This window comes from Protobothrops mucrosquamatus, unplaced genomic scaffold (genome assembly GCF_001527695.2).
Source record: "Protobothrops mucrosquamatus isolate PMUCROS unplaced genomic scaffold, P.Mucros_1.0 scaffold3528, whole genome shotgun sequence".
Lineage (NCBI taxonomy): Eukaryota > Metazoa > Chordata > Lepidosauria > Squamata > Viperidae > Protobothrops > Protobothrops mucrosquamatus.
This window is the reverse complement of record NW_015389497.1, coordinates 42,358-55,885: the sequence shown is the minus strand read 5'-3', so window position 1 is coordinate 55,885 and position 13,528 is coordinate 42,358. Positions and strand designations below refer to the sequence as shown.

Genomic DNA, 13,528 nt, shown 5'->3' with positions numbered 1-13,528 from the left:
TTGGCCCCTTCATGACTGGTGGACTTCAACTCCCAGAATTCCTGAGCCAGCATGAGGGAAATTTTGGCCCCTTCATGACTGGTGGACTTCAACACCCAGAATTCCTGAGCCAGCATGAGGGAAATTTTGGCCCCTTCATGACTGGTGGACTTCAACTCCCAGAATTCCTGAGCCAGCATGAGGGAAATTTTGGCCCCTTCATGACTGGTGGACTTCAACTCCCAGAATTCCTGAGCCAGCATGAGGGAAATTTTGGCCCCTTCATGACTGGTGGACTTCAACTCCCAGAATTCCTGAGCCAGCATACTGTAGCTGGCTCAGGAATTCTGGGAGTTGAAGTCCATGAGTCATAAAAGAGCCAAGGTTGCCTACCCCTGAGCTAGCCATTGGCAATGCAGGTAGGAAATGAATGTAGGTACTTTGACAAGGGAAAGTTCTCCAAAGGCCAGGAGGATCCCTCTGTCCATTTTACGGATTCCTGATTTTGATTTTTGTCCTTCTAGGGATCTCAGTGTTGATGCCGGTCTGGGTCACAACCAGTTCCAGGTCAGGCCAGTCCCTCAACATTATCAGCACTATTTGGCGTCACAAAGAATGCACCATTTCCCCCAGAATACATCCTCCACACAGATGGTAAGTCAAGGGGACGTCAGCAGAGATGGTTTGAGGTCAGAAATAATGCAAGCTGCACTGGAAAAGTCATAAATCCATGGCTTGCAAGGGGAAAGATCCAGATTGCGTTCCAAGGAAATGGTTCCACTGTTGTGAGAAATATAATGCTGGTCCCGGATTATAATGTTGGTCTAATTCATAGCCTGATTCATTTTCAACTCCAAATTTGACTCCAAATAGAATAGGATAGAGCTGGAAGGGACCTTGGAGGTCTTCTAGTCCAACCCCCTGTCTCAGACAGATGGCTGTCCAGTCTCTTCTTAAAAACCTCCAGGGATGGAGTGCCCACGATTTCTGGTGGCAAGCTGTTCCACTGGTTGATTGTCCTCCCTGTCAGGAAGTTTCTCCTTAATTCCTCCCTCCCTCTTTCCTTCCTTCCCTCCCTCTCTCCCTCCCTCTCTCCCTCCCATCCCCATCCCACCTCCTTCCTTCCTTCCTTTCTTCCTTCCTCCCTCCCCCTCTTCCATCCTTCCTTTTTCCTTCTTCCTTCTCCTTCCTTCCTTCCTTCCTCTCTCCGTCCCATTCCCATCACACTTCCTTCTCCTTCCTTCCTTCTTTCCTTCCTTCCTTCCTCCCTCCCTCTCTCCCCCTCTTCCATCTTTCTTCCTTTTTCCTTCTCCTTCCTTCCTTCCTTCCTTCCTCCCTCCCTCCCTCTCTCCCTCCCCCCTCTTCCATCCTTCTTCCTTTTTCCTTTTTCCTTCTTCCTTCTCCTTCCTTCCTTCCTTCCTTCCTTCTTTCCTGCCTCCCTCCCTCCCTCCCTTTCCCCTCTTTCATCCTTCTCCTTCCTTCATTCTTCTCTCCCTCTCTCCCTCTCTCCCCCATCTTCCTTCCTTCCTTCCTTCCTTCCTTCCTTCCTTCCTTCCTTCCTTCCTTCCTTCCTTCCTTCCTTCCTTCCTTCCTTCCTTCCTTCCTTCCTTCCTTCCCTGAAGCCATCATCAACCAGTAGTAACTTGAGGGATATTTCTGTGTAGTTTTTCTCAATAAAATCTGGAAGTGGTTTGCTGTTCACGAGGGGAGGGGCCATTCTTTTCAACTTCCTGATCTAGCTTCGACCTGTCACATTTCCCAAGGGACCTAGACTTTGGGGAAAAAAACAAAGAAGTAAAGTTTTTTATTATAAAGTTTCACCACAGTGAAACCTGAGCTTTTCCGGCCTCAGAATGAAGGAGAGAAGGAGAAGCAACGGCATTCTTCAGTGGCTATTTGACGAGTCTGACCCCTCCCTGTTGCGTCTCTTCATCGCTTCGCAGGTTGTCCACGAGATCAGAAATTACCCCCAGTTTCAGCTGCTTGCTCTTCAGGGACTGAATCCAAACCGGCACCCATCGGCCGTGCGAGAAAGTCATGAGGTGAGTGGCCAAGAGCATTTCTGCATCTGTTTGGTGACTGCCCCTCATTGACAGGTTTTAGGGTTTGAGGGCACAGGTGTTCAGCTTTGCCCACTTTAAGACTCATGGACTTCAACTCCCAGAGTTCCCCAGCCAACATGGCTGATTGGGGAATTCTGGGAGTTGAAGTCCACAGGTCTTAAAGTGGCCAAGTTCGGGACCCTTGCCTTTAGTGTGTTATTCCTGAAAAAGAAGGAGGAGGAGGAGGAGGGGGGAGGGAGGGTTCGTTATTTCCCCCCTTATTTTTGTTTTGGATGGGAAAGAATCACACAAAGAGAAAAAAGAAAGCTGGAATAGAATAGAATAGAATAGAATAGAATAGAATAGAATAGAATAGAATAGAATAGAGAAAATGTGGAATGGAATGGAACGGACCGGAACAGAACAGAACAGAACAGAAAATATGGAATATAATAGAATAGAATAGAATTACAGAATAGAATAGAATGGAGTGGAATGGAGTGGAGTGAAGTGGAATGTAACGTAATGGAACAGAACAGAATAGAAAATATGGAATAGAATAGAACAAAACAGAACAGAAAATATGGAATAGAATAGAATAGAATAGAATTACAGAATAGAATGGAATGGAGTGGAGTGGAGTGGAGTGAAGTGGAATGTAACGTAATGGAACAGAACAGAACAGAATAGAAAATATAGAATAGAATAGAACAAAACAGAACAGAAAATATGGAATAGAATAGAATAGAATAGAATTACAGAATGGAATGAAATGGAAGGGAAGGGAAGGGAAGGGAAGGGAACGGAACGGAACAGAACAGAATAGAAAATATGGAATAGAATAGAACAGAACAGAACAGAAAATATGGAATAGAATAGAATAGAATAGAATTACAGAATAGAATGGAATGGAGTGGAGTGAAGTGGAACGGAACAGAACGGAACAGAACAGAATAGAATAGAATTACAGAATAGAATGGAATGGAGTGGAATGGAATGGAGTGGAGTGGAGTGAAGTGGAACGTAACGTAACGGAACAGAACAAAACAGAACAGAATAGAAAATATGGAATAGAATAGAACAAAACAGAACAGAAAATATGGAATAGAATACAATAGAATAGAATAGAATTACAGAATAGAATGGAATAGAATAGAGTGGAGTGGAGTGAAGTGGAACAGAACGGAACAGAACAGAATAGAATAGAATTACAGAATAGAATAGAATGGAATGGAGTGGAATGGAATGGAATGGAATGGATTGGAGTGGAGTGAAGTGGAACAGAACAGAACAGAACAGAACAGAACAGAACAAAATAGAATTACAGAATAGAATGGAATGGAGTGGAATGGAATGGAGTGGAGTGGAACAGAACAGAACAGAATAGAACAGAACAGAATAGAATAGAGCTGGGAGGGACCTTGGGGGTCTTCTAGCCCAGCCCCCTGCTCAAGCAGGAGAACCTGCCACCTCACTTCCCTTTGCTAAATATGGATTGGCAGGAGAAGTTGGAGACACAGTCTGACACAAGAACACCTGACTCTGTCCTTATCTTGGCACTGGGGAAGCCCGCCCACCATAGACCCAGATGACTAATAATAACAGGGAAGACCCCTAAACTTCCTTTGCAAATATTTGCTGTAGACTGATTGCCCTATGCTAGCAGAAGTCCAGATCCAGACCAGATCCAGGAGAAGACTGGGGCATGCAGAAGAACTCTTCAGAAACTCAATGGAAGGTCCCAGAAATTTGGGAAGAGGTCTAAGAAGGGTGTCTGGAGGCTCCCTTTGCTATGAGCTGGTGCCTGGCTGAGCATGTCGTGCGGTCCGGTCTGTGACATGTCAGTGACATGTTGGGGCAAGCCGAAGACATGGATGAACTCTTTGATTGCAGAGGTTCACCATTCAACCTCCTAGTAGGACCTCTTTCTCCAAGGAAGAGGGGCGCCCAACCGTGGCGACTTTAAGTCCTGTGGACCTCAACTCCCAACTTCAAGACCTGTGGACTTCAACTCCCAGAATTCCCAAGTCAGCACGGCTGGCTGGAGAATTCCGGGACTTCAAGTCCACAAGTCTTAAAGTTGCCAAGGTTGGACACCCCTCCTCTGGATCCACCATCTCCCTGAAGGGTTGGACTACAACTCCCAGAATTCCAAGCTGTTGGTTTGCTTGGTGGATCTCTTTTTTTTTTTTTAAATTTTTAATTTTTTGTAAAATATACATCTTCCAATATACACAATACATTAACTTTAGCTTTCCCCCCATACCCTCCTCGGCTTCCCGGAGCTGAATACAGGATCAAGTTCATATTTCCATAATTCTTCTACAATCATTAATCCAATTAAAACAATTATAATGCTAACAATCTACACACCCCTTTAACTCCAAATAAAGTATTACAACTATACAAATTTATAATCTACCTAATCCTTAAACAAACTAAAAAGAAAAAGAATAAATTCACATAATCAAAAACACTATTGTATCTATATATGTAATTTAAACAATAATCCTTTTCTAATTAACATGGTGGATCTCTGAAGACCCAGGTTGGAGAAGGGGACCAAGATAATGTAACTTTGGGAAGAGCCAGGAAGTCTGTACGAAATAATTGCATTTCTGATGAAGAGCATATTTTTTCTCCTTAATGGGCTTTTTATTAAAAAAAAAAAAAAAGGAAACTTATTTTTGGGAGGGTCAGATGGAAAAGCTACAGAAACAGCTGGCTAAAACCAGGTCTATTGTAGACAGAAGCTCTCTGAAACTCTTTCGTCTCTGCCTTTTCTGATCTAGGAGTTGTTACAACTAGAAGACCGGCTGGGAAGTGTGAGTAGGGGAGCTGTGCAAAACACCATTGAACGGTTCACTTTCCCACACAAATACAAGAAGGTAAGCATTGAGTTAGATCAGCAGTTCCCAACCTTTTCTCTACCCCTCGCCCCTAGAACGCTTCTGATATATTCTCGCACCCCTTAACAAAAGTTCGAAATAACGGCAATGAATTATGCATAGACACTACAATTTTGAAAACCCAAGTTTTCGCACCCCCTGGAATATCGTCTCGCGCCCCCGGTTGGGAACCCCTAGATTAGAGGCTGGTGTGTCTTCCCAAGCAGGTGTTCAAGGAAAAATCTTCATCAGGGTCCAGTCCAAGCCGGGAATAAACAACATGGTGACTGCTTTAAAAAAAAGGTTGCAGTTTATTGAAGAAGAGAGACAGACAGAAAGATGGCTCTGGAAAAAAAGGGATCACATGGAGCTGGGAGTGGGTTTTTATACCTTCTTGGGCTTTTGTTTGGAGATAATAATAATAATAATAATAGTAATAATAATAATAATAATAATAATAATAATAATAATAATAATAATAATAATAATAATAATAATAATAATAATAATAATAATAATAATAATAATATTGGAAGGGACCTTAGAGGTCATCGAGTCCAACCCCCTGCTCAGGCAGGACACCCTATACCATTTCAGACTGATGGCCGTCCAGTTTCTTCTTAAAAACTTCCAGTGTTGGAGCATTCACTGCTTCTGGAGGCAGGTTGTTCCATTGGTTAATTGTTTTTCTGTGTCGTATAATATACAGTATGTGGGTATGTGCATAATTCTGTATTTATTTATTTTTGTCATATTTATGCAGTGTATATTGGAGGTGGTGACCAGTGGTGGGATTCAAATATGAGAACAACCGGTTCTCTGTATGGATGCCGCTTCCAGAAGTCCATTCTGGGCCTGGGCAACAAAATATTAGCTACCGGTTCTGCCGAAGTGGTGCGAACCGGCTGAATCCCACCACTGTTGGTGACCCTTTGAGAGCTGTATGCAACGAAATTTCATTTTAATGTATGCCGATTAGGGTACATTCAAATAAACAATAAAGTTATTATTCTATTCTATTCTATTCTATTCTATTCTATTCTATTCTATTCTATTCTATTCTATTCCATTCCATTCCATTCCATTCCATTCTTCAAAACCAAATCTTCCTTCTTTCGTCTCATTCTTCTTCCTTCCATCCTTCCTTCCTTCCTTCCATCCTTCCTTCCTTCCTTCCTTCCTTCCTTCCTTCCTTCCTTCCTTCCTTCCTCTCATTCTTCTTCCTTCCTTCCCTCCTTCCTCACTCATTCTTCTTCTTTCCTTCCTTCCTCACACTCATTCTTCTTCCTTCCTTTCTTCCTTCCTCTCATTCTTCTTCCTTCCTTCCTTCCCTCCTTCCTCACTCATTCTTCTTCTTTCCTTCCTTCCTCACTCTCATTCTTCTTCCTTCCTTCCTTCCTTCCTTCCTTCCTTCCTTCCTTCCTTCCTTCCTTCCTCACACTCATTCTTCTTCCCTTCCTTCCTTCCTTCCTTCCTTCCTTCCTTCCTTCTCCATCCATCCATCCATCCATCCATCCATCCAGCCAGCCAGCCAGCCAGCCAGCCAGCCAGCCAGCTGTCCTTCCTTCTCTCCATCCGTCTGCCCGTCCGTCAATCCATTCTACCCTGGGTTCCCCTGAATGCTGAAGGAGAGAGAAAAACAGTGCTTGCTTTGATTTCTCTGTTTGTTCCTTGTGACAAAATCGGCGAAACTGGGCTGTTTAGAAAGTCAGAGAAAGCTAACAGCTTGCACAAACCAGAGGGGAATAATAATAATAAAAATAAACCCTCTTAAGATTAATGTCTCTTAAAAATGCAGCCTTCCGGAGACTCAGCGGATGCCCTTACGAGGGAACCGATGAAAGTGTGCACGGAGGATGGTTCTCACCGGGGGCGGGGGGGCAGGGGGGGAGACAAGGTGTATCCATTAACCATCATTCCCCAAAGGAATGGGTCGAATTGTGAATTAGAGCTGGTTCTTATCCCTCTCTGTAATTCCCAATGGAAATTCTTCCCCAGCTTTCCAATATTTCTGGACCACAGCTATGAGCTTCTCCATTCTTACTGGCATTTGAGTAGCATCTGTTGTGACGCTGTGCTTTTTTTTGTGTGTTTGTGTGTGTGTGACTTTGCCGACAGCGATGGCCGCAGGAGGACAGAACAGAAAAGGAAGGAGAAGAGTCAGACACGGAAGAGAAATGCACCATCTGTCTTTCAGTGCTTGAAGATGGCGAGGATGTGAGGTATCGCGACTCTGACGGGAATTCTTGGACATCAAATGTCTTAGTTTGCTGCTCTCCGGTTGACTGTCAGTCCTTAAATCTCGGTTTACAGGGTGATAGTTGCTTTTGGTCGCCTTTCATTCAGATGTTCGCTCTAGTGGTGGGATTCAAATGTGTGAACAACCGGTTCTCTGTGTGGATGCCGCTTCCGGAAATCCGTTCTAGGCCTGGGCAACAAAAAATTAGCTATCGGTTCTTCCGAAGTGGTGCGAACTGGCTGAATCCCACTCCTGTATGTATGTATGTATGTATGTATGTATGTATGTATGTATGTATGTATGTATGTATCTATCTTTCTATCTATCTATCTATCTATCTATCTATCTATCTATCTATCTATCTATCTATCTATCTATCTATCTATTATTCATCTGTCTGTCTATCTATCTATCTATCTATCTATCTATCTATCTAATCTATCTAGCTATTATTCATCTATCTATCTATATGTATATCTGTCTGTCTGTCTGTCTGTCTATCTATCTAGCTATAATCTATCTATCTATCTATCTATATGTATATCTGTCTGTCTATCTATCTATCTAATCTATCTAGCTATTATTCATCTATCTATCTATATGTATATCTGTCTGTCTGTCTGTCTGTCTGTCTGTCTGTCTATCTATCTAGTTATAATCTATCTATCTATCTATCTATCTATCTATCTATCTATCTATCTATCTATCTATCTAATCTATCTAGCTATTATTCATCTATCTATCTATATGTATATCTGTCTGTCTGTCTGTCTGTCTGGCTATCTATCTATCTATCTATCTATCTATCTATCTATCTATCTATCTATCTATCTATCTATCTATCTATCTATCTATTCAGTGGTGGGATTCAAATGTGTGAACAATCGGTTCTCTACATGGATGCCGCTTCTGGAAGTCCGTTCTGGGCCTGGCCAACAAAAAATTAGCTACCGGTTCTGCCGAACTGGTGTGAACTGGCTGAATCCCACCACTATCCTAGGCAGCAACAGATGTTTTTCTCTCTCAGGACCCAAAGAGAAAAAAAAAATCTGCTGTGAACTTTGGGTAGGTGTAAGGAAGGGCATCCGGCTAGTAAACCCTCAGCTCTATCCCAAATAAAAGGATTACGGGGTCATCCAAAGGAAAAAAATATCCTTGTATACCTCTTTTTTAACTAAACAATTCACTTAATATTGAAGTATTTAATATTAATATTTAACACATTTTGTCCTTTTGAAGTATAGCATTAAAAACAACATCAACAACAATAATAACACAGTGTTAAACTAATAACAAACATTCTATTCTATTCTGTGTTGGTCTATTCTGTTCAAATATTCAAAAATTACAACATTGTTTTAGCTTGACAGCATTGACACAATCAAATAAGCAACACATTTCTAAACCAAAGCTTACCAATTGTTTAAACATTTAGATCGGGGGTCTTCAAACTTGGCCCTTTTATGACTGGTGGACTTCAACTCCCAGAATTCCTCAGCCAGGCACCAGTCATAAAAGGGCCAAGGTGGAAGACCCCTGGTCTGGATCTAAGCCTGCAGTTTCATCAAAATGGCCGACTGAGGAATTCTGGGAGTTGAAGTCCACCAGTCATAAAAGGGCCAAGGTGGAAGACTCCTGGTCTGGATCTAAGCCCGCAGTTTCATCAAAATGGCCAACTGAGGAATTCTGGGAGTTGAAGTCCACCAGTCATAAAAGGGATAAGTTTGAAGACTCCTGATTTAGATGTGTAAGGGGAACTGAGTTGTTTCAGCAGAATTGCCCGTCTTAAATGCTTTGTGATTCCATACTTACTTAGTGTTTATGCATTGTATTTAACAGTTTTATTATGAGTAGATAGCTTGAGATAATACCATTTTTCCCCATAGTAGAATGACAGAATAACAGAGTTGGAAGAGACCTTGGAGGTCTCATAGTCCACCCCTATATCATTTCAGATAAGTGTCTGTCCAGTCTTTTCTTAAAAACCTCCAGTGATGAAGCACCCACAACATCTGGAGGCAAGCAGTTCCACTGGTTAATTGTTCTGTCAGGAAATTTCTCCTTAGTTCTAGGTTGCTTCTCTCCTTGATTAGTTTCTTTTTTTTCTTTTTTAAATATGTTTTATTGCAGGGGATTTCAAAATTGGCCCTTTTATGACTGGTGGACTTCAACTCCCAGAATTCCTCAGATGGCCATTTTGATGAAACTGCGGTCTTGGATCCAGAGCAGGGGTCTTCAAACTTGGCCCTTTTATGACTGGTGGACTTCAACTCCCAGAATTCCTCAGTCGGCCATTTTGATGAAAGTGCGAGCTTGGATCCAGACCAGGGGTCTTCCAACTTGGCCCTTTTATGACTGGTGGACTTCAACTCCCAGAATTCCTCAGCCAGCGTGCCTGGCTGAGGAATTCTGGGAGTTGAAGTCCACCAGTCATAAAAAGGCCAAGTTTGAAGACCCCTGTCTTATTGATTTTTAACATACACCTTAATATTTGGTAAACATCATGTTGTCTGGGTGAGTGTTTAAAAAAACAATCAATAACAATTAATTTCTATAATTCTATAGTCCATATAATAGCTTTACTTGATTTCCTCTTCTTCCAATAATATTCTCTTTTGCCAACCTTAAATAAATACAGTTCTTATTTATATAAATGACAATTAAATATAAACATTTTTTTCTCATGTTTCTGCAAATAATAACCCCATCGATATAAAGCTTTTTTTTATGAGTTTCCATCTGTTGCTTCTTCTCCTGCCTTCAGGTGTTTTGGAGATTAAATTAAATTAAAATTAAATTAAATCAAACTTTTTTAAAAAACCATCTCATCTGAATGTTTTCATTCAGGTACATTTTCCCGAGATAGATTGACATAGGTAAAACAAGCCAGCATCTTCTTGAACAGCCTATTATTTTGGGATATCTGCTCGTCTAAAAAAATCAAATACAGAAGTTTGGCGTATTTAACACACTTTATTTTATGATTTTTTCCGGCTCTTGGACCCCCGTTTGACACCAGAAATCAGGGTCAAAGTTAAGGCAAATAATATACATTGCTCTCTGTCAAATTAGTTTTCAAGCTTTTACACAAATTCTTTTTTGTTTCGCCGCTAAATAATTTTTTTAAAAAGAAATGTATGTATCCTTAAGGGAGGGAAGAAAATACAGCTGGATTAAAAACTGCCATCTTTAACAATCCACTCATTCATCCTACTTGGTTTTTCTGCTTTTTTTTTAAAAAAAAAAAAAATCAAAACCTCAAGAGATGCTTTACTATGAGATACTTTTCAACAGTACTAATAGCTTGTGAAGAGCAGCAACTCTTAACGCTGCAGCTTTATATAAACTTAAGTGATGCCTGGGTTGTGTGCAAAAAGATTGCACCTAGCTAAGATCCCAGTTACTTGGATACTGTCCTTGGCACTCGGGTGTTGTTGCATTTACAGACTGAAGAAGAAACAGATTTCTGGGCCAGCTGATTTCTGGTTCCATTTTTAAATTCATTTTTTAAAAAAAATAAAATTAAATTAAAAATTGTGGATTTTTAATCATTTGTTAGAGTCAGACAGAAGCCAACACTGTCTACTACAGAAATCGTGGGCGCTTCATCACTGGAGATTTTTAAGAAGAGGCTAGACAGTCACTTGTCTGAGATGGTAGAGGTTGTCCTGCTCAAGCAGGGGGCTGGACTAGAAGACCTCCAAGGTCCCTTCCAGCTTCTATTCTATTCTATTCTATTCTATTCTATTCCATCCTGAAATTCCATTCCATTCTATTCTATTCTATTCCATATTTTCTATTCTATTCTATTCTATTCCATTCTATTCCATTCCATTCCATATTTTCTATTCTATTCTATTCTATTCCATATTTTCTATTCTATTCCATTCCATTCCATTCCATTCCATTCTATTCTATTCTATTCTATTCTATTCTATTCCATATTTTCTATTCTATTCTATTCTATTCTATTCTATTCTATTCTATTCTATTCTATTCCATATTTTCTATTCTATTCTATTCTATTCTATTCTATTCTATTCTATTCTATTCTATTCTATTCTATTCTATTCCATTCCATTCCATTCCATTCCATTCTATTCTATTCTATTCTATTCTATTCTATTCTATTCTATAGACTGGGCTGCTGGCAGCCTGTAAGAAATTGGGGCATCACTTTGCTAAGTAGGTATGCTATTTATGCTATGCTTTGTAGTTAATAATAAAGCTTAAAATCCTTTTATTTGCTGGTGTATTTATTGGCTCTTGATCCAAAAGAATCAGCTGCATGGGCACCTGATCATTGCCTTGATACTTGGGAAAACAACAGTATGTCAGTCTTTTACACAGTAGATCTTATTTTTTGGGGGGGGGGTGTCTTTGGTGCTCTCTGAGCTTGGTTGTTTTCTTTTCATCACCCAACATTTCATCACACAACTAGGTCACATCAGAAGGCAGGCAGGCAGGAAGGAAGGAAGGAAGGGAGGGAGGAAGGAAGGGAGAGAGGAAGGAAGGAAGAAAGGAAGGAAGGAAGGAAGGAAGGAAGGAAGGAGAGGGAAGGAAGGGAGAGAGGAAGGAAGGAAGGAAGGAAGGAAGGAAGGAAGGAAGGAAGGAGAGGGAAGGAAGGGAGAGAGGAAGGAAGGGAGGGAGGAGAGGGAAGGAAGGGAGAGAGGAAGGAAGGAAGGAAGGAAGGAGAGGGAAGGAAGGGAGAGAGGAAGGAAGGAAGAAAGGAAGGAAGGAAGGAAGGAAGGAGAGGGAAGGAAGGGAGAGAGGAAGGAAGGGAGAGAGGAAGGAAGGGAGGGAGGGAGGAGAGGGAAGGAAGGGAGAGAGGAAGGAAGGAAGGAGAGGAAAGGAAGGAAGGAAGGAGAGGGAGGGAGGGAGGAAGGAAGGAAGGAGAGGGAAGGAAGGGAGGGAGATGGGTGGGAGGGAGTAAGGAAAAAAGGAAGGAAACATGGGAGGGAGGGAGGAAGGAGAAGGAAAGGAAAGGAAGAGAAAAGAAAGGAAAGGGAAGGAAGAGAGAAGGGAAGGGAAAGGGGAGGGAAGGGAAAGGAAAGGAAGTAAATGAATGAAGAAGGGAAGGGAAGGAAAGGAAAGGGGATAAATGGATGAAGAAGGGGAGGGGAGGAGAAGGGAGAGGGGAGACGAAGGGAGGGTAGCAAAGACTGCTGATGTTACCTAGTTTGGATAACGAAACATCTGCAAGAAAACAGCCCCCTTCAGAGAGCACCAAAGACCCCCCCCTCCTCATTTCAACCCTGGGCCACCAACCTTCTCCTTTACAGGTCTTATTTTAATTTCCTGCCCTGCAGCTGATAAAGGCCAATTCTGGCATTCCCCACCTGAGTACTGAGGACTTCTGTTCTTCTGTCTTCCAGGCGTTTGCCGTGCATGCATCTCTTTCACCAAGTGTGCGTCGACCAGTGGCTGGCCACCAGCAAGAAATGCCCCATCTGCCGCGTGGACATTGAAACACAACTCGGATCGGACAGCTGAGATGAACCGCCGTGGGGCTGGGGGGTGGGGTGGGCTGGTGGTGTGCCCCCTCCCCCGCTCTCTTTTCGTGGTCCTTACGGGGGAGGGGCCGCCGGGCCCTTTTGCAGCAAAAACGTTTTGCCTTCTGAGCCATTTGAGTTTTTTTTTTTTGTTGTTCTTTTTTTTTGAAGAAAGCCTGCAAGCACATTCGCAGATTATTTAATTAAATGAAAAAGAAAAGAAAAGAAAAGAAAAGAGGAGGACAAGAAGAGGAAGAAGAAGGCAACGGCGGCGACAAGGATGATTTGATGGTTAAAATGTCTAGGTGTAGGAAAGGATGCGAGAATCCTTCTGCGTGGGCCGACACGCGACGGAAACACGGCTTTGAAGGCCCGGCGGGAAAGAGATAGTTGTGAAAAAATGGAGGTACTTAGTATCCTAATGTTGGCCTTCCAAATCCTACTTCTGAAAAGGGCTGTATATATATATATAGATATATATATGGATATATATATATATACCTCTTGAATAAGTAGAAATGCATTAGGGGTTCCTTAGCTGTTTCTTACGGAGGCTGGCAGAGCATGTGCGCTTCAGGAATGTTGTCTTTTGATGCCCCGTTATCTCGTGATGGAAATGTCGTTGTTATATAACCTGCACCAAAACACTGCATTGGGGGTTTTTTGGGGGGAGGGGGGGTTGTTTAAGTTTTGTTTTGTTTTACTTTCTTTTTGGACGTGGTCCTTGAGTTTGGGGTTTGGCTGGAACGCGGTGAGCAGAAAACATATTTCACAACGGAAGGCAAATCTACGTGTCCCAGGATAATGTCACAGGATCCCATCGAGTCCCCCCCCCAGCTTTAGGATTCGTGCTGGCAACTTCTCTCTACGTGGAATAGGTGCTCTGGG

At 42.1% G+C, this 13,528-nt stretch overlaps 1 protein-coding gene across 1 annotated transcript in view; it reads left to right on the top strand.

Moving 5' to 3' along the window:
* The window catches only part of RNF165 (ring finger protein 165), a gene marked incomplete at its 5' end in the record, with an annotated part of 29,775 nt that extends 17,134 nt beyond the window's left edge, over positions 1–12,641 (top strand). Inside the window, 5 exons of the mRNA XM_015827144.1 lie at positions 504–633; positions 1,923–2,021; positions 4,814–4,909; positions 7,028–7,131; positions 12,524–12,641. Coding sequence (XP_015682630.1) covers positions 504–633; positions 1,923–2,021; positions 4,814–4,909; positions 7,028–7,131; positions 12,524–12,641 — 547 coding nt within the window. The remainder of the gene's footprint in view (positions 1–503; positions 634–1,922; positions 2,022–4,813; positions 4,910–7,027; positions 7,132–12,523) is intronic.
* Between the last annotated feature and the right edge of the window lie 887 nt (positions 12,642–13,528).